General features: G+C 36.5%; 2 protein-coding genes across 4 annotated transcripts; one reads left to right on the top strand and one right to left on the bottom strand.

The window, feature by feature from the left end:
• Positions 1 to 4,620: 4,620 nt before the first annotated feature.
• LOC111910398 (probable mitochondrial adenine nucleotide transporter BTL1) lies at positions 4,621 to 6,654 on the top strand. Of its 2 annotated transcripts, none has more exons than XM_023906245.3 (6): positions 4,621 to 4,817; positions 4,941 to 5,102; positions 5,392 to 5,486; positions 5,558 to 5,888; positions 5,991 to 6,228; positions 6,304 to 6,654. In XM_023906245.3, the coding sequence occupies exons 1-6, from the start codon at positions 4,788 to 4,790 to the stop codon at positions 6,552 to 6,554; spliced, it is 1,107 nt and encodes a 368-aa protein (XP_023762013.1). In that variant the 5' UTR covers positions 4,621 to 4,787; the 3' UTR covers positions 6,555 to 6,654. The 2 variants fall into 2 exon arrangements, with proteins under 2 accessions (XP_023762013.1, XP_023762011.1); XM_023906243.3 differs by having other exon boundaries at positions 4,622 to 4,817; positions 4,938 to 5,102.
• A 5,089-nt stretch (positions 6,655 to 11,743) lies between these two features.
• Positions 11,744 to 13,324, bottom strand: LOC111910397 (reticulon-like protein B22). 2 transcript variants are annotated; one of them, XM_023906241.3, is made up of 5 exons: positions 12,933 to 13,324; positions 12,797 to 12,841; positions 12,537 to 12,678; positions 12,109 to 12,178; positions 11,744 to 12,024 (listed from the first exon to the last, which is right to left on the bottom strand). In XM_023906241.3, the coding sequence occupies exons 1-5, from the start codon at positions 13,208 to 13,210 to the stop codon at positions 11,909 to 11,911; spliced, it is 651 nt and encodes a 216-aa protein (XP_023762009.1). In that variant the 5' UTR covers positions 13,211 to 13,324; the 3' UTR covers positions 11,744 to 11,908. The 2 variants fall into 2 exon arrangements, with proteins under 2 accessions (XP_023762009.1, XP_023762010.1); XM_023906242.3 differs by lacking the exon at positions 12,797 to 12,841 and having other exon boundaries at positions 12,933 to 13,311.
• Positions 13,325 to 23,708: the final 10,384 nt, after the last annotated feature.

Below are 23,708 nucleotides of genomic sequence, written 5' to 3'. Positions count from 1 at the left end.
GCACCCACCCTTAAGGATTCATGACTATTGATCATCAACACTTGTAGTCCTCCAAAACTATTTAGATTTCAATATTTTGTCACGAGCAGGACCACTGCAAGGGCATGACTACCTTACCCTTGCTTTTCAATGTTCGAGATCATATTATCTTAAAAGAGTGTGAACTTTGCACCTTTGTGACTAAGTAGTTTAGTACCTTTATCGTTGCTGCAACTTTGGACATCTCCTTTGTTTTTATATATGGGTATCATAATACTAAATATCCATTTCTTAGGCATCTTGGCTAATTCTAATATAATGTTAAAGAGGTCCGTCAACCATCAAACTCCCTCCCCCTATAGACACAACCACACCATGATAGGGATTTGGTCTAGACCAATGACTTTGTCCCTTCTCATCCTCCTTTGTCTCATCTTTACTTCCTCACCTTCAATCTTTATATAGGAAACACGCAGTGAATGTTGTCATCGCATTTTTTTGCCCTCCACATTTCCTCCCCAACTAGCAGATAAGTCCCATTAAATAAAAATGGAAGTAACTATATCATTTCCTCATGATATCCTCATATTTCACTAGAACTCGCTCCTTGTCGTCTTTAATATACCTTACAGTTCATATGCTTCTTTTCATCCTCTTTGGATTTCATGAGCTTGTAGATACCATTTCTTTTTTCTTTTTGTGTCCAATCTCATGCAAATCTCTTCATAAGCCAAAGCCTTTGCATCTCATGTAAATCTCTTCATAAGCCAAAGCCTTTGCTTTATCCACAATATGTTTTCTTTGCTTCTCAGTTTTGGCCTCATATCTTTCCTTCACCCTAGCTCTTTCCTTATTTTTGCTACTCAATAAAAACTCCTTAAAGCAAGTTTGTTTACCTTAACATTATCTTTGACATCCTTGTTCCACCACCAAGAGGTTTTCTAAGTTAGGGATTAGGGCCACCAACTCTAAGCGGCCCCATATTCTCCAAAGTCCAAAAGTTTAGTCCTTCGGTAACCACAAAATAAATCAAGCGAAAGAATAAATTAACAGTCGATGCACTCATGAAACTGAAACGATGTTGCATTCTTCTACCGATTTTGATAATTGATATGCATTCATCTCATCCGTTTATGATTTTCGAGTGGCCCAGTCCGATGCAATACACATTCATCTCCTATTCTTCTGAATTCTATCTTGATTCTTGATTCAAATCCTCATTGGTATGTGTTTCACTTTCATATTGTGTTACTGTTAGACTGTTTTTCTTTCCTTAATCTATTATAGTATTCTTCTATCTCGATTCTTGATTCTCTATTAGAAGATTTCTACATATGTTATCATTTATTGAAATGGATATGACTAAAATCACATCTTATAGCAATTTAGTTATGGATCTTATGACTCAATATGGGTCTTTGCATTGCTTTTCAGTTATTTTATGGCGTCTACAATGATGGAAAACTGTATGAGAATTTGATGCATGACAACTTTAGAAGGTACGATTTGGGAAATAATTTAAGAATCAATTAATGATTTCAAGTTGTTCACCTAGAATAACCAGGAATCCTCGAGCATACTCAATGTTATAGAAAGCACGATGTAGGGATGATTTGATTCATTAGTCAGATCACTCTCATTTACTTTATTTGATTAGAATATAGTTGTGTGATTGAGCTATCTAGTCCTAAATACCATAAATTCTTGACAGCAAATGATAGGTTTTATTAACAAGTTTGTTATGTACTGTTTGTTATATTAGGTGTTATAAGAATCATATATAAATTTTTATCAAATGCAGGGCCGGTCCAAACGTATATAGGGCCCGAGGCGAAAAGAAAAAAAGGACCCCTTAATGACAAATATAGTAAAGATTCAAAAAAAAAAAATTTATTTTTCACTATAAACATGTTCAATTAGCAATAACAATCAAGCCAAATTGTTTATGTTTTGAGCTAGTTTGAGTTTAAACAACTTTAGATCCTAAAAATCATTTAGGTAATATATATATATATATATATATATATATATAACCCATAAATTTTGGGCCCCTTGGAGACGTGGGCCCTGGGCGGTCGCCCGGGTTGCCCACCGTCTGGACCGACCCTGATCAAATGCTTGTTGATTTAGGTTATTACAATAGGAAAAAGTCATTTATACCATACTAAAACTGTCCATGAATAAAACATAAATAGTGAACTTGTATGTGAATACAATTTAGGAGTATAGTAAAAGCCAAAAGGTCCTCACATTTTTGGTTCACTTAGAGCCCACAAACTAGTTGAGACGCCCCTATATTCCATGTGGACACACCAAAGTGCTTCTGGACACCTCTTTGATTGTGTTGGGTTGTTAGCCACATTATTCCATAACATATTAGCATTCATTGAGTGGGCGGTTTCAAAATCCACTTATGAAACAACCCTATCCTTAATCCTCACCTGCCACACCCTTTAAGTCATTCTAAAGAGTCCTTATTTTAGCTACCATAGCTACCCTTTGTACACTTATACACAAGCGTATGGCCACCACTGTGCATGCTTCATATGGGAACACTTTGCAATCTATGCATGAATGAAGGTCTTGTTTACATATCAGAATGTCGATTTGGGTGTATTGTAATTCACATTGGCTCCCCTTTCTAAGAATACAACCTTGGCATCCTTTTTAATTTAAAACTCATGAAGAACATTACTTTTTTTTATTTTTAAAAGGGTAAATAGCACAAAAGACACTAAGTTTACACCAAAATTCTAATTTGATACTTTGTGTTTTTTGTCTCAAATTTGACACTCTGTTATCTAATTTTTTTACAATTCTAACCACTTGACAGGTCAACGCGGTTACATGCTGACGTGACATGATGACGTGTCAGTTTTTGATGACGTGACATGCTGACATGATATGATGACGTGTCAAAATTTATTTTTTTCCACAAAAAACACAAATTTTCACTTTTTTTTTATTTTTTTTTATTTTGACACTAAATTTAATTTTTTCTTTCAATTTTGACGCTATGTTTTTTTGTTCCAAATCGAACATCAATTTTTCCAATTTTGTTCAATGTTTACAATTTTCCATTTGAAACTGTATAAATATTTTTTTTAATACATATTAAAAAGTATATGTACATTTTTTTCATTTAAAAACCATATCTTTGTATAAATATGTATTAGTTATATAAAAACCGTATTGTATATTAAATACGCAACTTTAAAATGAGTTTGGAGGTTTGGAGACGTGTAGTTGATCAAAACCCAAATGTCAAAGTTTGCAACCCGTGAAATTTTTACATTTTATTTGAAGCTTATGATTAGTTTGGTTCTCATGATATAATTAATACATATTTAAAATGAGTTTGGGGGTTTGGAGGCAATGTAGTTGATCAAAACTCAGATGTCAAGTTTGCAACCCGTGAAATTTTTACATTTTATTTGAAGCTTATTATTACTTTGGTTCTCATGATATAACTAATGCATATTTATACATTATGCTTTGAATGTAAAAAAAACCACATTGTATTTAAATAAAAATGTGGTTTTTAAACGAAAAAAAATACATTTATACGGTTTAAAATGTAATAAAAAATATATTTATATGGTTTCAAATGGAAAATAGTCAAAATTAAACAAAATTGGATAAATGATGTTCGATTTGGAACAAAAAAACAGAGTGTCAAAATTGAAAGAAAAAATTAAACTTAGTGTCAAAATCGAAAAAAGTGAAAACTTAGTGTCGTTTGTGGAAAAAAAAAATTCAATTTTGACACGTCAACATGACATGTCAGCATGCCACGTCAACATGCCGGGTTGACCGGTCAAGCGGTCAGAATTATAAAAAATTAGAAAACACAATGTCAAATATAAGACAAAAAAAAAATAGTGTCAAATTAAATTTTTTGTGTAAACTTAGTGTTTTTTTGTGCTATTTACCCTTTTAAAATAAAGAAGTTGCAATTATTAGATATATAATTATAAATTATAATCAATTTGTAAGTAATTTAAAAAAAAAGCGTGCTACAATTGTTCACTTTTTTTTCCCAAAAAAAGTAATTATTTTTTCAATAAAATCATTTAAATTTATTAAAATATCGTAAAAGCCATCTTAGAATTATAAATAGTGCCTTGTCCAATGACTTTATGAATATTTAAGTTAACAAAGTTTTATGGCTTTTATAGAAAGTTAACAATTCCTAGATATCTTTTTTGTTTTGCTTTCGAAGATAAAAGATACTAAGATCACTTTTATGAAAAGTTATAAAATCATTTTCATAGATTTTCTTTTCAATAATAATTTTTTGGAAGAAAAAAAAAAGCAACATAGGAGTATAATTTATCTCTAGCATTTTAATTTTTCTTATTAATTTATTTATTTTAAATTACCTTTTAATTAAAAACTCTATCAACAAATGTGCATACGGTAATCGGTGTTCCTGTGCAAAGTCGCTGTAAACAAAGTACGTAACGTAGCCGAAAAGGGTCCAAAATATGAAGAGTGGTCTGGACTGAGAAGGTTCGGCCTTTTGGGTAGTAAAACGAAATTGGTTGATATGGGCCGAAAATGATAACCCTAAGTCCCAATACCAAACCCGGCGCCCACAGCACCACTAATCCTTTGGCTACAAAAATTGAAACTGACAAATGATAACTTCGAGACTGACGTCGGTGGCTGCTAACGGAATATACGACATGAGTCCATAACCTAATAATATCTCTTTCAAACCGGGACGGCGGACGACAACGACGACGACCTGAAAGCAAAATATCTACACAGACGACGGAGGGTGGGGGGCTCACCACCCTAACAAAATGACCCAAAAATCTCCATCCCAGCCCCAGGCACATATTTTCCTCCCCCTTTTTAGCATAATTTTCACGCCTGAAAATATCTATCTGCTTTCCTATTGTAATCTAACGCTTTTTTATTTTATTTTCTTTTTGTTCTTTTCAATGGACCAGCAGCGAAAGAGCTTTTGCACAATGGCTGATGTTTATGGAGTGATCTTAGACTCTCCGAACCTCCATAAGAACCTCGACCTTGTTTTCTTGGGTCATCATCACGCCAAGGACGACGATTCGTTTCAGTTTGATTTTAAACTCCCCGATATTCGACGACCAATCACTGTAAGTTTTACTCCATTTTACCCAAAATCTCGGTGATCAACACTAGCTATTGTCAAAATCACGCATGCACACTCATCTTACACTTCGATTTTGTTTTTTCCCAATTGATTTGGAATTACGCTACTTTTCATGATTATGTTCGTTTTTGAAGTTGAAACGCGGTAATATCTGATTTGATTGCATGTCTCTTGAACCACATTCCGATCACTTTTTCAAAGCATCTATGCGCGTCTTCTTGATTAGTTTTGCTAGCACCAAATTGAATCTAAATATCTAAACTTTGGCTCAGAAATTCGTAAGGACAAGAGAAGTAGGAGAATTTCTTAGTGGTGCTTTAGCAGGAGCTATGACTAAAGCTGTTCTTGCTCCTCTTGAAACCATCAGGTATGTCTTCACTCTTTAAATCCTTAAATACAGTAAAAAAAACACAGAAAATTTACATGAGATTAATACAGGACGAGAATGGTGGTTGGTGTTGGATCGAGAAAGATATCTGGTAGTTTCTTGGAAGTGATTGAAAAACAAGGTTGGCAAGGACTTTGGGCTGGAAATGCAATCAACATGATACGAATTGTTCCAACACAAGCAATCGAACTCGGAACATTTGAATGTGTGAAACGAGTAATGACATCAGCAAAAGAGAAATGGAGCAAAGAAGATCCAAGTGTGCAGATAGGTCATGTTAAATTAAGTTTTCCTCTTTCATGGTTGTCACCGGTTGCCCTTGGTGGTGCAGCTGCCGGATTTGTCAGCACCCTTGTCTGCCACCCTCTTGAAGTCCTAAAGGTAATTGAGGGTCCCATCAGAACTCTGTAGTTAAGCGTGCTAAAGCAATACAAATGGTATCAGATATTGATGTTTATAATTTTTTTTTTCTTGTATACACAGGATCGGTTGACTGTAAGCCCGGATATATATCCTAATTTGAGCATTGCAGTGTCAAAAATCTATAAAAATGGTGGAATTGGTTCTTTTTACTCGGGTCTTTCTCCAACGTTAATTGGAATGCTGCCATACAGCACTTGTTACTATTTCATGTACGACACTATCAAGAAGTCATACTGCACAGCTCAGAACAAAAAAGCCTTAAGCCGACCGGAGATGTTACTTATAGGAGCTCTTTCAGGTTTGTGTTTTTATTTCCCATTACTAGATGTTTTGTTTGGTCCTAGGTTTGACTAAATGTTTTGATTGGTCCTAGGTTTGACTGCAAGTACTATAAGTTTTCCTTTAGAGGTTGCAAGAAAAAGGCTGATGGTGGGAGCATTGCAAGGGAAGTGTCCACCACACATGGCGGCTGCACTTTCGGAAGTGGTGAGGGAAGAGGGGTTTATTGGGTTATATAGAGGATGGGGTGCAAGTTGTTTGAAGGTGATGCCATCATCTGGTATCACATGGATGTTTTATGAAGCTTGGAAAGACGTATTGCTTGGTGACAAACATCGAGAATAATATTTATGTTGATTTAACCAAGTTTTAACCTGATGTACCAAAATGTTCTCTTTTATTTATTTTTTTTCTAATCAAGAAGAGAACACTTTAAAGTTTAAAATATGTGTGTTTGAATGTTGGTTAGAGCTTATTAGCGAGTTATGTCACATCATGTTTGTCTGTCTTCCTAAGTGTGGTCTTTTGCATTAGTTTATTAGGTCCTGAACTTGACCTCTCATCTCAAAATACAAATTATAACGTAGGGGTGCAAACGAGCCAAGCTACTCGCGAGCTACTCGAGATCGGATCTTTAAAAGTTCGACTCGAAACCGATTTTAAACGAGCCTGAGCCGAGATCGAGTTTAATATTAAGCTTGTTTATTAAACGAGCTCGAGCTCAAACCTATGTCACAAAGTTCGATTAGGCTTGCGAACTAAAACGAGCATTTATATAATATTATTTATTATATATATATATATATATATATATATATATATATATATATATATATATATATATTAAAATAAAAACATATTAGGGGAATTATGAATTTAGGGTTATTAGTAAACGAGCCCGAGCCGAGCTTAAGCTTATTTAGGCACGCCAAATAAAAACGAGTCGAGCCCGAGTCCGAGCCGAGCTTGTATAACTCTTTACGAGCTCGAGCCGGGCTCAGTAAAAGAAAGCTCGAATCGAGCCGAGCTCGAGCTCGAACCTCATGTAACTTAAACGAGCCCGAGTCGAGCCTAGCTAGGTTCCGGCTCGGCTCGGCTCGTTTGCACCTCTAATTATAAGTAATGTTGGTCTCTTAACCAGACGCGGTTCAAAATTGCAACTCCTGATCGGGACCACAGGACCTGTCCATCCATCATATAACTGGTCCTGTGCCTGATCTGGGTCCAAATTGGATATGTATTCTGTTCTTTTATTAATGATGGTGTTGTAAGTTGTAACACGTATCTTCGGACATATGTCATGAATGTGGACACATGTCACCGCAATTGCCTCCAGGTGCTCGGTAGAGAATTCCTCCACATGTAGCAAACATGAGATTCAATATCCACACAACATATTTATATAAACATTTGTAAAACATGCAAAGACCAATACGTAAAATAAATTGGTATTGTGACAACTGACATCTTTTATTAGTTCTCAGTTAATTAGGGAGGTGTTGGACCTTTTTTGAGGTTTACTTATTTTAGAAGGTTAAAGTGGGAAAGTAAAACTAAAACAAAAGTTACTTGTGATGTTCATAATAATTACAAGATTTTTATAAAATTTAAAATTTAAAAATATTTTTTTATTTTAATCTTTAAAATCAACTGAAAAATCTACTTGGACGTCACACATGGGACTTCATTGGACCAAAATGTCATGTAAGCGCAAACCGAAGACAAAAATTGAGAATATTCCTCTATTTAACCTGAAATTAGAAAGTTTTAGGAGCCACAATAGAAAAAATAAAATAAAATAAATCCAATGATCATTTAAAACCAAAGAAAAAAGTTGGTTGGAGGATACAATGATATTAACCATAACCCACAGAACTCTATTTTGGTGGAAGAAAATAGTTGAGAAAACACAAAGTTCTATCTTTGTCTGCATGTATTCATATTGTAGATGCAATTTCGAAATATATCAATTTTGTATAAGCAAAAACTCTATTTTAGGGGTACGTGCATTTTATATCGGTCATGGGGTGTCTTGAAAGTTGTAAAATACTTTATTGTACCTCTTTAGATATTTTAGACAATGAATATCATAGATGGGTAATAAAAATATTGAAAAAAATATATTATGAATAGTTTGCTTTACCAAAGGGTTTCTAGCCTTCGAAATTGAAATTAGGTGTTAGTTTAGGAGTAGATTAGATATTTGTATTTTCCGGTTAAAAAAACGAGTTTGCTTTTCTATAAATATATATTTTTATAAGTAGTCAATGATTCTATTAGATTTAAGTCAATTATTACACTTTTAGCCTATATATATATATATATATATATATATATATATATATATATATATATATATATATATATATATATATATATATATCAAATGAGAACCCTAAAAGTTATGAACAGTAAAAACCTCTAAAAACTAGTCGAAAAACAAAAATAAAAAATAGCCAAAACGACCAAAAGGAAATTTGTAGAGTACGTCAAGACCTATACGAATGTACAAGATTCGTTGAAAATGGAGTTCGTATGTGAGAGTTACGGAATTTCAAATTTTGATTTTTACCGTCGAGCGCGCTCACACGTAATCTGACACTTGATCCGCCTGGATAAGGGGTGACGTGGCATAAGGAGCGGACGACACGTGGCAATCCCTTGTGGCTCACGCGCAAATGTGCGGTGTACACGCCAAAACTGATTATAAATAGCAGGCTTCGACAGACTCACTTCCACGCTCTCTCTCTCTCTCTCTCTCTCTGTGTGTGTGTGTGTGTGTGCCACTGCCCTCAAGTGCCTCTCGAAGTTTGGACTTTCGGTTTCCACCCTACAACAAGGGTATCATAACTCACAAGTGAGTTCACGACACCATTTTCCAAACCTTTTTGGGGGGAGGGGGTGTTAGATAATTATGCTCATAACGTTAGGATGATATTATGCCTGGTAGATACTCTACCCAACTTTTAAAGTTAATATTATGCCTAGTTGTTATACTGATTCACGCTGATAGGAAATATCATATGTAATTGTTACGTTGGCCAGTTTCCAGGAAACGTCGATACTCTAGTCGTTATTATAACCACCATTTGGATAAGATTAATACCTAGTGGTTACTCTGTTCAAATACTCGGCTATGCAAAAACACACTATATATATATATATATATATATATATATATATATATATATATATATATATATATATATATATATATATATATATATATATATATATAATAAGTAACTCACATAGATACAACAAAGAATAACAACACGACCGACCAGGGGAGGCCCCCACAACAAGAGTTACTGAGAAATGATTCATCAACACGCTGAAAGATTTTCATGTAGCTCCCGACCTATAATTGTTAAATTTTAAGTGAGCGAGAGCGGAAGATATATGTATAGATCTATACGAGATTGACACTCTTGTCTGTGGTTACTAGCTATAACCCGACCACAAGTCGAAGCAGTCATAACTTTCTAAATACATTTGCGATGCCCGATAAAGCGTCATGGTTTTTAGGGGAACGCTCAACAGTCATAACTCGATTATATGAACTCATCGTAACTTTGTTAAGCTAAAATTATCTATCTTAGACTACTACCAGGAAACAACCTAAGAAAGTAGTGACAGTACACACAAACTCGAGAAAGTGAGTTTGAGGATAAACAAAATAACTAAAATAACCACAGAACGTTTTATAATAATAAAACCTGTGGACTCACCAAAATTATATTAGTCTTTCAAAAATCACATGTATTTTCAGGAGAATGAACTCGAATGAAGAGGGAGGTAACCCTAGTGATGCAGCTCGAAGTCCATGTGCTTTACTATTGTACTTTACTTTTGTGACCTATTTGTACCTCAAACAACTTTATAATATATTTTGTTTAATGAATAAATAGCAAGTTTGAATTTCTTTCATTTAACAAAGTTTGCAAGTCATGGAGGTCCACTCTCAAACAGGAAGAGGTTTATGGCATCCAAACTACCCATAACTATGCTTCTTTATTAAGGCCGGAGGGAGTGGTGTCACACTCCCTCATGAAACTGCAGTGCTACATAAACGCTACGTCAGCATTTACCGCAAAATTGTAGTTTCATACCATACACAAGGAGTAGTGGCACCCCTTGGCTTTTTTTTGTTTAATAAATATTTGGGATTTATAAGTCAATGGTGGATTGTGTCATTTCTGAAACTAATTATGTAGAGAGAAGTTAAGATTTTCTTTTTTTTTTTTAGAACAAAACCCAGGGACCTATTATGCCAAATTCAAAAAATAGGATATCTTCTTTCTAAAATCACAGCTCCCGCTGCCTATTTCCTCCATTGTTAACCTGTCAAACTCGAATTTTTTAAAGTAATTCAATTCCTAGCCTCAAATAGCTTCCTGTTCGAATCTTAAAAACCTTATATATATAGTGACTTAAAAAAAAATTGAAAAACGACCATTTGGAACGTCAGCCAATCATAAACCATCACCAAGTGCTGCCTCCCATTGCCACACTACGGCCTTAACCGCACCGGAGGGGCGGTGTTCGGGTGCCACGGTGGCAAAACTGTAGTTTGGAACTGCACCACTCCCTCCGGTCTAAAAATACATGCTACCTACAAGACTTTGAAGGAAGAGAGTTCAAACCCATTCTTCCCCTTTCTGATGATAGGACATGTATTGGAGTAACTTGTGGTTACTTGATTTTTATGGGAGAGAAAATCCGTAACTTCTGCATGAACTTAATTTCCCTGATGTCCCCGTTGATGTTGGTTGTCCCCAAGAAAGTAGACACGTGAGGGCTATCAATAAATGAGTGGGTGTTTGTTATGTTAATTAGATTCAAATATAAAAAATGGTTTTCTATAGCAGGTAAAGGAGCATGGAATCATGTTTTCTCCGCTCTCCCTCTCATTGATTTACATCCTTTCAAGGGGAAGATATATATCCTAAGCATGGATGATTCTGTGATAGGGGCACATGTATGGGAAATGAGACTCGACCATGTGCCTAAATATACGTTATTTAATATGCATTTTATGGAGTCGGTTTTTTTGGCTTTGGATTTAATTAGTTCGGATGAAAACCTTTATTTGATGGAATATTGGCCAAAAGATTTTCACAAGATTCACAAACTAGATTTTGACCAATTGAATTGGGTGCCTTGTGAAAAGACAATGGAAGAATATATGTTGTTTAGCTGGTTGAAGCATGGTGCTGTTGTTAAACCAGAGTCATGGGCTTCCCCATCATCGCAATACATGAGATTTTTTGGAATGGATAATCCTGGAAAAGGTAGCTGCCTTTTTTCAGAAATGTGGTACTTCCCTCATGATTGTTTGAATGTAACTCAACTCTCTTGATGAGTTATGGACTTGTTAGCACTATTTTTCTTTTCTTTTCATATGTTTGAAAGGTTTGTCATGATTTGAATTTTTCAATCTATTGTGTAAACAACCTCTTTGATTCAGATGGAACAACTTTCAGTTATCTCCCTTTTATGTGATTAAATTTTTTTAGTTCAGACCAAGCATGTATTCAAGTTGACCTTTAATCCCAGAACAAATACATCTCAAGTTAGATACAAAATTCCAAGAAGGCATTTGCATTTCTAACATAAATTCTTGGATACCTACTTATAATCCTTAATTCCTTTCCTGCAAATACGTGAATTTGCAGAAGATACACAGAGTGTTGAAACTATGTGCTATCTAGTTCATCATTAGGGCTATCTCTTCTCCAGCAAAATTTTGATGAACACGAGCCAAACAATGATGAATTTTCAGCAAGAATATACAAACAAAACAAGCACAGTCCTGTTGGCAAACTAACAAATCAGCACCTGACTTTGCTAAAAACTAGAAAGCAAAAGTGATAGAGATAAATAAGCTGCCACATACCAGCATAAGCAACAGTAACACCTGAGACTATTCTTCCCAAAGCTGATAGCATATAAAGGATCACAACCACCTATACACAATGAGGAATTTAAAACTAGTTTAGAATCACAGACTATTTCAAAGTTAGTTTTGTGTTTGTTGATAATAATCTTAACTACTGCCTCTAAGTATAGCCTTAGCCTCATCAACATTGTTGTTTGTTATGATTTCTAGCCTGTTTTCCTACTTAATAACATCAATTTAACTATAGCCTACATACTACTTATCTCTAAACCTGTCACAAAGTGGATGATAATCATACCCTTTTACACATGCTAAACACAGGGCTTCCTGATTTTTGCAATGATGGAAGAATGCTACACAATGTCTCAACCTAGGGTTTCACAGGTAGTGAAAAGAAAGAGAAATGATGTTGAGTGATTGATTACCTTTAGAAACAGGCGCTTGTCATGGCCAGTTGCAGCAACCCTTAGAACAGATTCAGCTGCACCTACAGTATTAGCCAAGCACGCAAACAGGCCGTTTGCAGTATCCTGAGATATCTGCCATTCAAGTGGATCCACAGGCACTCTGCAATATCAGAGGACAAGTATTATTAAAACATAAGAAGAACTCCTTTTCCGATCTCAACAATACCTAGGATGGAATCGATCCAATACGGCTACTACCATGGAAAAGTCAAACTCACGGGTTATCGTAGGTATAATTGTAAGCGGATTGCAGGGGAAAAAACCTATTGCATAAAAATTGGGGGAATTGAATTGTTGCTGTATTGGATTTGATTTATAACAAGAATCAGTAGAAACAGAAAGTGAAAGACGTACTGGATGTTCATCTGGCGGAAAAGGAGGCCGAGGATGGCAAGGGAGCAAAGGAGGACGATGAAGACGTCGGAAATGAGTGATATGATGCTTGAATCACGATATGCGCAGTGGTAATACACCAAAGTTCCACACATCCCGACTATCAACGGCTTCCCTCTCCCTATTACTGCTGCTGCTCCTAACTCCTTCCTGCTGCCGGCCCTCTTCCTTCTTGTTACTCCCAATCCCTCATCGTTTTCACTTGCTCCGCCTCCGCCGTTGCTGTTGAGATCATCCATGGCCGCAGTTGTCTTCAAGAGACGGAATAAATTTGCTCAGTCACTCTGATCATCATCATCTAACGCATTAATAGTTTTTTAGATTTAGAAACTGGAATAGTTGTTGAAGACCTTAATGTGGGCCATCTTGGTCGAAAATGGAGTTCTAATTTTCGGATTTCACTTTGTGACCTTTTATAATTTTCTTTTTCTAATTTTCTCCTTTAACAAAAAGTTTTATCTTTTTTTTTTTTGAAACGAGAAAACATATCAGATGTTCAAGTGATTCATCATAAACCACTTGAAATGCCGAATCTTAATTCAGATATATGATGCAAGCTCACAAAAATTTAAAGTAATAACAATTTACATGATATCAACAAAATAAGAATCGAGGGGGTTCAATTGGACTCCATAGTTTGTGAGTATTGTGATCATAAGGAGTAATGTCTCTTATATCCTTGCTAAATGTTTTTTACAAGGATTGTGATGGAGTGGGTTTTCAAATTATGTGGTATTTTTGCAATTCAATTTAATTCAGTGGTGGAGGCTCTTGATTTTGTAGCTGGGAATTGTCCAAAAAGACGATTGTTATTAGTCATATGCTACGGGACACTCTGGAATATTCGGAAGGCTAGAAATGATGTGTATTTCTCCAAGAAAGGTGGCTCACATGGTAAAACCAAGGGTGTTCCTTTGGGTTAAATATAAAAGTAAATATGATGGGATAGTGAATTGGAATGATTGGTGCATTAACCATTTTCATTGTATTTAATCTTTTCGTGTTTTTCTTATATTTTTACTTTGCTCGTCTAGTTTCTTGTTAGTTTTGAACCTTTTTTTTAATATATTTGCCGGTTAAAATTTTTTTTTATCGAATATGATAAATGCTTTTGATATTATAACTATCATCAGAAAAATAAGAAAAATGTCCCTATTTTTCAAAAAAAAAAAAAAAAAAAAAACTACAAAAATACCTATATCACAAATTTTCAGAAATAGTCCCTAGAAAGAACTAAGATTTACAAAAATAGTCTAGAAATACTCCATGTATTTGAGATTTACAAAGTTACGAAAGGTCTTTGGAAGAAATTAAGAATTATAGAAATGGTCATGGTAAGAAATAGTTACAAAAATGATATTATACGAACAAGAAATCAAATATTTTCTTATATTTTTTTCTCCTATCATTTTCTTACACATTTAAGATTGTAACACCTTTCATATTTAATAAATTTAATAAATGGTCCCCATATAATCTTTCTCTTCCTATTCTAATAAAAGAATAGTTTTATTATCCTATTGACAAGTGTCATAGTATTAATATTAATTGATAACTATTATGTTCTTATTAATATTAATTGACAACTATCATGTCACTTGTCAACATATTAATTATCCATTTCAAATTTCAAATTTATAATTTTTCACTCTAATTAAATTAAATTAATAATTGATTCTCTATTTCAAATTTCAAATTTCAAATTTTCTCACTCTAATTATATTAAATTAATAACATTAAATTAAAAAATAAAATTAATACAGATTATAAGGTAATATAGCTTTATGTGTTTATTTAAATCAACGATTAAAATTTTATATAACTAAAAAAATATCCCTTAAGTAATAGTTATTTAAATTATTGATTAATAATTTTGATTTTTCAATATAAAAGTTTTTAATTTTATAATCGTGGTTCTCACGGGTTATAAACTAGTAACAAGAATACATAAATAGACCATACGGAATACCTAAATTGAAAATTGCAGACGGGGTCAACAAATAATACCATATCGAAAAGAAAAAAAAAGGCCATCAATATTACAGAAATGGTCTTGTATGATAGCAACATTAAAAATAGTCCTTATGTAATATTGAAATGATAGAAACGATCCTGTGTAATGCCGAAATTATAAAAACGATCCATGTGTAAGACAAAATTAAACTAATGGACCATGTATAATAGCAAAGTTATAGAAATGATATTAGGGTGGTTTGTATACCTTTCGGGCATGCTCGAATTGTTGTTTCCAATTATTACAATTTCAGTCGAGTTGTTGTTTTCAGTGATTACAGTTTCTATATGATTGAATGATTAAATGAAAGGCCAATTTCATTTTCAATTCAATTGCTAGATGTTATTCCATATGAAATGCTAGTATAAATCAACCAATGAGAACCTCATGTTGATAAAGCATTTGGTCAGGATAAGATTATTGGAATGAAACCTTCATTACTTGAAACTAAATCTTTCAGTTACATAAGTTTATAACTCAGTGACGTAATGATCCTATGGTTTACCAAAAAAAAATGTACCAAAAGACAAGCTTATTGCATATGTGTTCAGACAACCAAAGCATCTAAAAATGCGCCAAAGTCCTACCAAAACAAGTGGCCACAATACATGCTCATGTGTTATATATACCAAATAATGTGCTTATATAGTTCATATGAAGTAAAAACAAGTTTTTAACTAAACATAGTTTATAGATACTACAATTGTGAGGCTGGAAGGACATTTTTCGCCAAGAAGATGTCCAAGGACTTGTAAAGTATCTTCAAAAGTATGCAAGGATTCACGGTTGATGAATTGACCATAATATCCCACAACTTCAAGCATATTGATGTGGTCATGGGGATGATTCCACAACTCAACTATGCTTCACTCATTTCTTTAGTGACTTTCTCAGCCCAAGCTAAATTCCCTTTTTTAATGTAGGGGTTGCCATCACATAAAAACTATTGCAAGATCTAAAAAGGTAGTCAAATCCATGTTTTCAAAAGGGAAAGCAGAGAAACTCCAAAAAAAGAGGTTAAATACATTTATGATAGGTTAAATACATTTATGATAGGGAAAGAGAGAAACCGAAAAGAGGTTAAATACATTTATGATAGGTCCTGAATTTGAGAACAGGAAAAACTCCAAAAAAAATCCTAAGGTTCAAATCTTATTCCCCCATCCATCAAAACTAGAAACAATCATACTTATAATGTTCTGCAAACCCAAATCCTAAATAATAGAAAAGATAATAGGAAAGATAATATCTTATCTCCCAAGTAACAAATAAATACCAAAAATACCAAACAGGAATAAAAATAATTTTATTTTCTCCTCCGATACACCTGACTTCACCTACTTGAACTTCCAGGCGTATCATCGATCACTCCCCACCCAATTTTGAACCTTGTCCTCAAGGTTGAAGTCAGGGAACTATCCATTCAAAACAACAAACTCCTCCCATGTTGCTTCATACTCCGGCAGACCTTGCCAACGAGTTAAAACTTCCTTATCCCTACCCCCCTCGCGAACACCCTCCACCACCTCCGGCTGCAACAAAACCTCCATTTCTTCTGTCAAAATAGCTGGTAAGTTGGGAGTAGCCACCCGGTTACCGATAGCATGTTTAAGCTGAGACACATGAAAAACATTGTGGATTCGAGCTGTATTAGGCAACAACAACCGGTATGCCACCAGTCCAATTTTTTCCAAGACTTCGAAAGGACCAAAGTATCGGGGTGCCAGTTTCTCATTTACCTGTCTAGCCACAGTTCGCTGCTGGTAAGGCCGTAATTTTAAGTACACACGATCTCCCGCAGCAAAGTTCTCATTCCGTCGATACCCATCTGCATGCGTTTTCATTTGTTGTTGGGCTTTGAGCAAGTTTCTTTTCAGCTCTTGCAACATCCGATCCCTTTCTTCCAAGTATTGCTCCACCGTACCCACCACCGTCTTCACCTTACCATAATAAACCAAGTGAGGCGGGTCCCGCCCATATAAGACCAGGAAAGGCATCGCTTTCGCGGAGGTAAGAAAGGAAGTGTTATACCAATATTCTGCCCACGGTAGCCAAGAAACCCACTGAGACGGTAACTCAGGCGTAAAACATCGGAGGTAAGTCTTCAAACACCGGTTCACCACTTCGGTTTTCCCATCGGTTCACGGGTGGTAAGCCGTACTCCTCCACAACTTAGTACCCATCATCCAAAAAAGCTCCTTCCAAAACTTGATAAGAAACACCTTATCCTGGTCCGATACAATGGACTCCGGCACCCAATGAAGACGAACAATCTCCCTTAGAAACACATTCGCTACCGTGTTGGCCGTGTACGGGTGTTTGAGAGGCAAAAAGTGGGCATACTTACTCAAACGATCCACCACCACGAAAATGACGATATTACCCTCCGATCTTGGCAAACCATCAATAAAGTCCATCGTGAGCTCCGACCAAACCGTCGATGGTAATTCAAGTGGCTGAAGCAACCCACTAGGTGACATAGTCGAATACTTATGCCTTTGGCACGTGTCACACTCCTCCACCCACCTAGCCACACCGCCCTTCATTCCAACCCAATAGACCTCTCTTGCAAGCCGCTGGTAAGTCTTTTGTACCCCGAAATGACCGTCTACAGCACATTCATGGAATTCCTTGCAAATAACCAACACCCAACGCGACCCCTTAGGAACGACCAGCCGGCCGTCAAACACAACCTGATCACGGCTAATCGAATACCCCACCGGAGCCAACCCATCCCGAACACGTTTTTTAATTGCCGCCATCACCGGATCAGCGTCCAAATTTGACCACAACTCTCCCTAATCCACATCACCTGTCGTAATCGCGGTCAATCCCACCTCCGGTTCGATACGCGACAGCGCATCCGCTACCCGATTCTCGCTGCCCGGCTTATATATAATATCAAAATTAAACCCCGTAATTTTCGATAACCACTTTTCGTGGTCTGCCGTAACCCCACGTTGTTCGAGTAAAAATTTCAAACTACGTTGATCGGTTCGAACAGTGAATTTACGACACGATAAATACGATTTCCATTTTTGAATAGCTAACACAATGGCCATGAGCTCACGCTCATAAACCGATTTCAGTCGGGCCCGAGCCCCCAACACTTGACTGAAATAAGCCACCGACCTCCCATCTTGCATGAGAACCGCCCCCAAACCATACCCCGATGTGTCCATTTCCAATACAAACTCCTTCGAAAAATCTGGAAGAGCTAAAACCGATAGCTGAGTCATCGCTAGTTGCAATTTCTTAAACGCCTCGGTAGCCTCATCGTTCCACTTAAAGTTAGCCTTCTTTAATTGTTTGGTTAAAGGCCATGCAATCTTCCCATAATCCTTAACAAACTTCTGGTAGTATCCCATTAAACCCAAAAACCCACGCTACGCCTTCAAGGTTTTGGGCAGTGGCCATTGCAACATGGCAGAAACCTTGCTCGAATCAGCCGCAACCCCATCCTTTGATACAATATCACCGAGGTATTCCACATGTTTTTGATTGAAATAACATTTTTTTTTGGTTTGCATAAAGACGATTTTTTTGCAAAATTCGAAGTACCGTTGAAAGATGATCCTGGTGTTCGTGCTTGGTTTTGTTGTACACTAGTATATCATCAAAAAAAAACCAGCACGAATTTCCGTAAAAAATGTCTAAATACCTTGTTCACAAGCGACTAAAAAGTAGTCGGGGCGTTAGTCAATCCAAATGGCATTACCAAGAACTCGTAGTGGCCCTCATGTGTCCGAAACGCGGTTTTCGAAATATCCTTCGTCTTCATGCGAATTTGATGGTACCCCGACTTAAGGTCCAATTTGAAGAAAACCGCCGCCCCGTGAAGCTCGTCTAACAACTCATCTATGACCAGAATCGGAAATTTGTCGAGTACCGTTGCTTTGTTGAGGACCTGGTAGTCAAAACAAAACCGCCAACTACCATATTTTTTCTTGACCAGCAACATCGGGCTCGAAAACGGGCTAGTACTTGGTTGAATCACTCCCGCCTCTAACATTTCCTTCACTTACATCTCAATTTCGTCTTTTTGCACATGTGGGTAGTGATACGGTTTGACGCTGATCGGGCTTGTTCCCTCGCGCAAATTAATGGCATGTTCGTGGCTTCTTGGTGGTGGTAACCCCTCCGACATGTTAAAAACCTCCCCGAAACTGTCCAATATGGCCTGAATAGTTCCCGCGTTCTGACCTAAATCACCTTCGTCTTCGATAGAATCCACGTGGATGACGAATCCCTCACCCTCCTTTTGCAACAATTTCCCCAACGCCTTACAAAACACAAGTGTAACGCCCGTAGATCAGGGCTAGTCAATTTAGAGACGATAGACGTCAAAAATGAATTTTTGATGAAAGATTATTTAGAATGAATAATCTTAACTAAGTTATAGTATATTTTACAAGGTTTCCGTGCATATAAAGAACGCCGAAATCCGAGTTATAACGAAGAAGTTATGACCTGTCGAAGTTTCGCGACAGAATCGGCACGACACAGCGCGGCGTAAATAGTGAATTTACGTTAGAGCGATATTTAGCCTTAGCAATCTAAACGAAAGTCATAGAGTTCGTTAAACCGTGAGCGTGCATAAAAAGAACGTCCAAATCTGACTTCGTATGAGAAAGTTATGATTTTCCCGGCCTACTAAAAATAAATTCAAAATTAGCCGACGGAGTCTAAACGAAAGTTGTAGAGCGTAGTCTCACCTACGCGGGGATATAAAGAACGTCGAAAACGAAGTTCGTATGAGGAAGATATGAATTTTTGAAGTTTATTAAATATTTTCGGTATTTAATTTATATAAATATTATTCAATATTATCCAGGGGGAGTCAGCGACCCTATCCTCATTACGCCCAGCGTAATTTCAATTTACGCTCAGCGTAAATCAAAGTTCCAGCCCCCTATAAAAGGAAGTCGAGTGCAGCCGAGTTCTTTGCTCATTTCTTCCCTTTCTCTTGCGTTTTTGCATCGTTTTTCGTGCAAGAAATATCCCGAAGCCCCGATATCATTCCCGAGACCCGAAGCAAGTCCCAAAGCCCCGAAGATCCCGAGAAGTGAAATTCCCGAGGCGAAGCTCTACCCGCGAGAAGCCAATTTTTGTGAAGATCTTCCAGATCTACCGAAGAATACTACTTCTACAAGTCGTAGTGTTGTCCGATCATCTTCTAATCAAGTGAGTGTGTGGTCACTTTCTTCTAACACATAAATATTAAGTATTTGCTATGAAATATGTGCTACGTGTATAATATTTTGTTGTTTATTTGAGATGATTGTGGAATGGATGAATTATATAAGTTTTAATGAGTTAAACTATATACGTATTTTGTATCTAAAAATATGTTGGGTAGAACATGAGTGGATGAGGTTGTTGGTAGGTGAATAAAGGTGGGTTGGACCATCAGATAAAAGGATAAAGAGATAAATTTGTTTTAGATCCGAGAGTATGGATCAGAGCAGGAGGTTAGTTTTAGATCCGAGAGTATGGATCAAATCAAGAGGTTAGTTTTAGATTCGGGAATATGGATTAGGTAAGGAGGTAAATTTTAGATCCGGGAGTACGGATTATGTATTTTTGAATTATGTGTTCATACGATAAGGTATCGTGCGTATAGTCCCTTTTAGGAACGTGATTTTTATACGTGTATTGATTAAAGTATGAAATATACATATGTATGTAAAGTATTTGTTATTGTCCGAAATACGGGTTAGATATATTTGATGATATACAACGTGCGAATCAATTATGGTTCAATATGTGTTAAGACGTGAATATATGATATTATTATCTAAAACTCTGTGTTAAGTATACACTAGTTAGCATTGCCTAAATGGAGTTAATATCGAAAATTGATTAAAAGCATTGTAGGCTTGCCTAGTGATGGGTTAAAGCTTAAATAGGGATGTTTAGTTCAATTAAGTTTGGACATTAGGTAGCCTCTTATTAAGAGTACGTGTGTTGTGAGATTGATGATTGGTGGAGTACGTCCTACGTACAGAAGTACATTTTATGTACGAAGTCTTTTTCAAAGCTCTGTGTCTTGGGTGCTGCTTGTGCCAGGGTACTATTATGTTCTCGGGTACGATTCTTTCGCATACCAGAGTACTATAATGTGCCAGAAGTACTATCATGTACAAAGTCTTTTTGACAATTTTGTGTGTCGGTTACGGGAGCGTACGGGAGTACTCTAGTAGTATTTCCCCATACTTTTATTTTGAGAGAGCTTTGGAGTCAGCGTTTCTTTTATGAAGTGATCGACCGAGCTTCATATGTCAGCGTTTTCTTTCACGAAGTAATTAAGGGAACTTCGTAGACTGCCTAATAAAGTGTGTCAGTAATAGACCACTGATAGGTATGTCTGGTGTTATATTGATGGATAGGGTGCGTCTGGGGGTGAAATACCTCATGTATTTCGGCCACTGCTAGGCAAAGTTCGATGTTGGGATAGGTAGAGTCTGGGGGTATAATACCTCATGATAGTCAGACCAAACCTAGGCATTGTTATCTAGATAACTACCCCTGACTTAATTGTCTTGTGGTTCTTTCTTTTACGAACAAAGGTTCGTGGTGAAACTTATTCCATTCCCCTCATTTGATGTCTTTATTGATCCTCGTTTGCTGCCAGGGAATTTCCGAAGCAGCTTCGTCAGTTTGTTGTTCATATCGATTCCTTAGGCAAGAACTCGTAAGATCATAGTATAGGGTCAGTATGTGGGGATCGACGAGATGGGATATATTGTTTTAGAAATATAATTTATATGTGTTTATAATATTAGTGATTTTGTAGGATCGAGATATACTTTATTATCACGTTGTTTGAACTAAGAGCTTTCATTCTCTGTGTTCCTTAGGTGATTGGGTTCACCAGGGATATTCGAACTAAGTGTTCATTAGATATTTGAACTTAGTGTTCATCAGGGATAATTGAACTAAGTGTTCATTAAGTGTTTGTGAACTAGGTGTTCATTAGGTAATATTGGAACTAAGTGTTCATTAGGTGTTCTTGAACTAGGTGTTCATTAATTATTGTGAATTGCGAGTTCACCAGAGGTAATCTAAGAACCTTGGTAGCACTAGACATTGTGCCAGTTCCTTAGGGCAATCCTTAGGAATGAATGGGAGAAGGGTAATTGGTTCTTAGAATAAATCTTTAAGCAATAAATGGAGATAATGGGGGTGGATATTTTGAATTGATTGTTTGATAATTAAATATAATAATTATATTATTGTGGGTTGAAAACCCTATATGCTCACCAGGCTCCCAAGCCTGACCCACTCAATTTTCTTTGCATTACAGGTAATGGCACAAGAGTATAAGTTGGTGGACTTGACGAGAGATTTTGGATTATAGGCCAGTAGTTATGAATAACTGTTGTAAGGTCTATTTTGTTCTGTTTATGCTTTTGGTCTGTATTGAACATGACATCCCGAGATTTTGTTATATAATGAAAATACATTTCTTTAAAGAAATGCTTTGATAATTTTTATCATATTTAGTTTTCGGAACAAATTCCACAACTGTTTTCTTCAAAATATTACTCAGATTTTATAAAACAAAGCATAAACAAATCAGTCTTTTCTGGCCGTGAAAATGGGGATGTCACAACAAGGGATTTGGAGAGGCTCGGTTCCCCATGTATGGTAATCAATCGACCATCAACCCAAAAACTCATCCACAACTCCTTCCAATTCGATGTGACATTACCCAACGTTTGCAACCAAGTGATGCCCAAAATTAGATCTGAACTTCCCAAATCCAAAGGAATAAAATCTTCCACCACGCTACACCCCTGCAAATCTAGGGTTACTGCCTTGCAAGTACCCCAGGTCTTATCTTTCCTCATGTTGCCCAACACGACCCTCACCGATCCCGTATCAATAACCGTTAACCCCAAAATCTCAATTACCCGGTTAGAGAGGAATGAGTGGGTGGCTCCGCTATCAATTAATACTACCACCAGGACCCCCTGAATGTTTACATGTACCTTCATCGTGCGCAGAGGGATAAGACCGGAAACAAATTTTAAGGACACTTCAATCGCCTCCAAATGTGGGTGGTCTCCATCGTCTTCCTCCTCCACGATATCTTCTTCATCAACCAACAACACTTGCAACGCCTTGCTAGGGCAACGGTGACCTGGAGAATATTTTCCATCACAACGAAAACAAATACCCTTAGCCTTTTTCTCCGCTAAATCGGTCGGTGTCAGTCTTTTGAAAGTACCACTGTCACTGTTCGAGCTTGTCTTCTTTTCTGGTATAGTACCATTCGGGGTTTGGGTAGCAATTGTCTTGGCGACACCACCGTTGTTTCACTTACTCGTACCATACCCACCCGTCTTAACCTCTCTCTGCCCTTTATTCTCGTCAATTTTCAGGGCCATGCGGATGGCTTGTGACAACGATTCCGGTTCAACAATCCGTATAGTGGAACGAACACTTGGCTTTAGGCCTTTTATAAAAGTACTTTCCTGGACAGATTCTGAGACACCACTTACTTGGCCTGCTAAGCTTTCAAAACGATCCACATGATCTCTAACAGTGTCATCTTGTTGGAGAGCTACGAATTGCTCCAGCAGACTACCCTCCCGAGATGATTGAAAATGATCTAACAGCTTGGTTTTGAACTTACTCCATGAGTTGAATGGTTTCTTGGAGTCTTGCCAACGATACCACGAGAGAGGTGGTCCTTCCTTCCGTTTGACCTCTTAGAC

This window comes from Lactuca sativa, chromosome 5, assembly GCF_002870075.4.
Source record: "Lactuca sativa cultivar Salinas chromosome 5, Lsat_Salinas_v11, whole genome shotgun sequence".
Taxonomy (NCBI): domain Eukaryota; kingdom Viridiplantae; phylum Streptophyta; class Magnoliopsida; order Asterales; family Asteraceae; genus Lactuca; species Lactuca sativa.
The sequence above is the reverse complement of the archived record's forward strand: the minus strand, read 5'-3'. Positions and strand labels throughout refer to the sequence as shown.

Excerpts from the sequence above, each read along its gene's own strand:
- LOC111910398 (XM_023906243.3), top strand. The coding sequence starts at position 4,788 with ATGACCCAAAAATCTCCATCCCAGCCCCAG. Across the intron at positions 4,818-4,937 it reads AATCTCCATCCCAGCCCCAG|CAGCGAAAGAGCTTTTGCAC; the intron begins GCACATATTTTC and ends TCAATGGACCAG. Across the intron at positions 5,103-5,391 it reads ATATTCGACGACCAATCACT|AAATTCGTAAGGACAAGAGA; the intron begins GTAAGTTTTACT and ends ACTTTGGCTCAG.
- LOC111910397 (XM_023906241.3), bottom strand. The coding sequence starts at position 13,210 with ATGGATGATCTCAACAGCAACGGCGGAGGCGGAGCAAGTGAAAACGAT. Across the intron at positions 12,679-12,796 it reads AATTATACCTACGATAACCC|AGTGCCTGTGGATCCACTTG; the intron begins GTGAGTTTGACT and ends CTGATATTGCAG. Across the intron at positions 12,025-12,108 it reads TGTTACTGTTGCTTATGCTG|GACTGTGCTTGTTTTGTTTG; the intron begins GTATGTGGCAGC and ends GTTTGCCAACAG.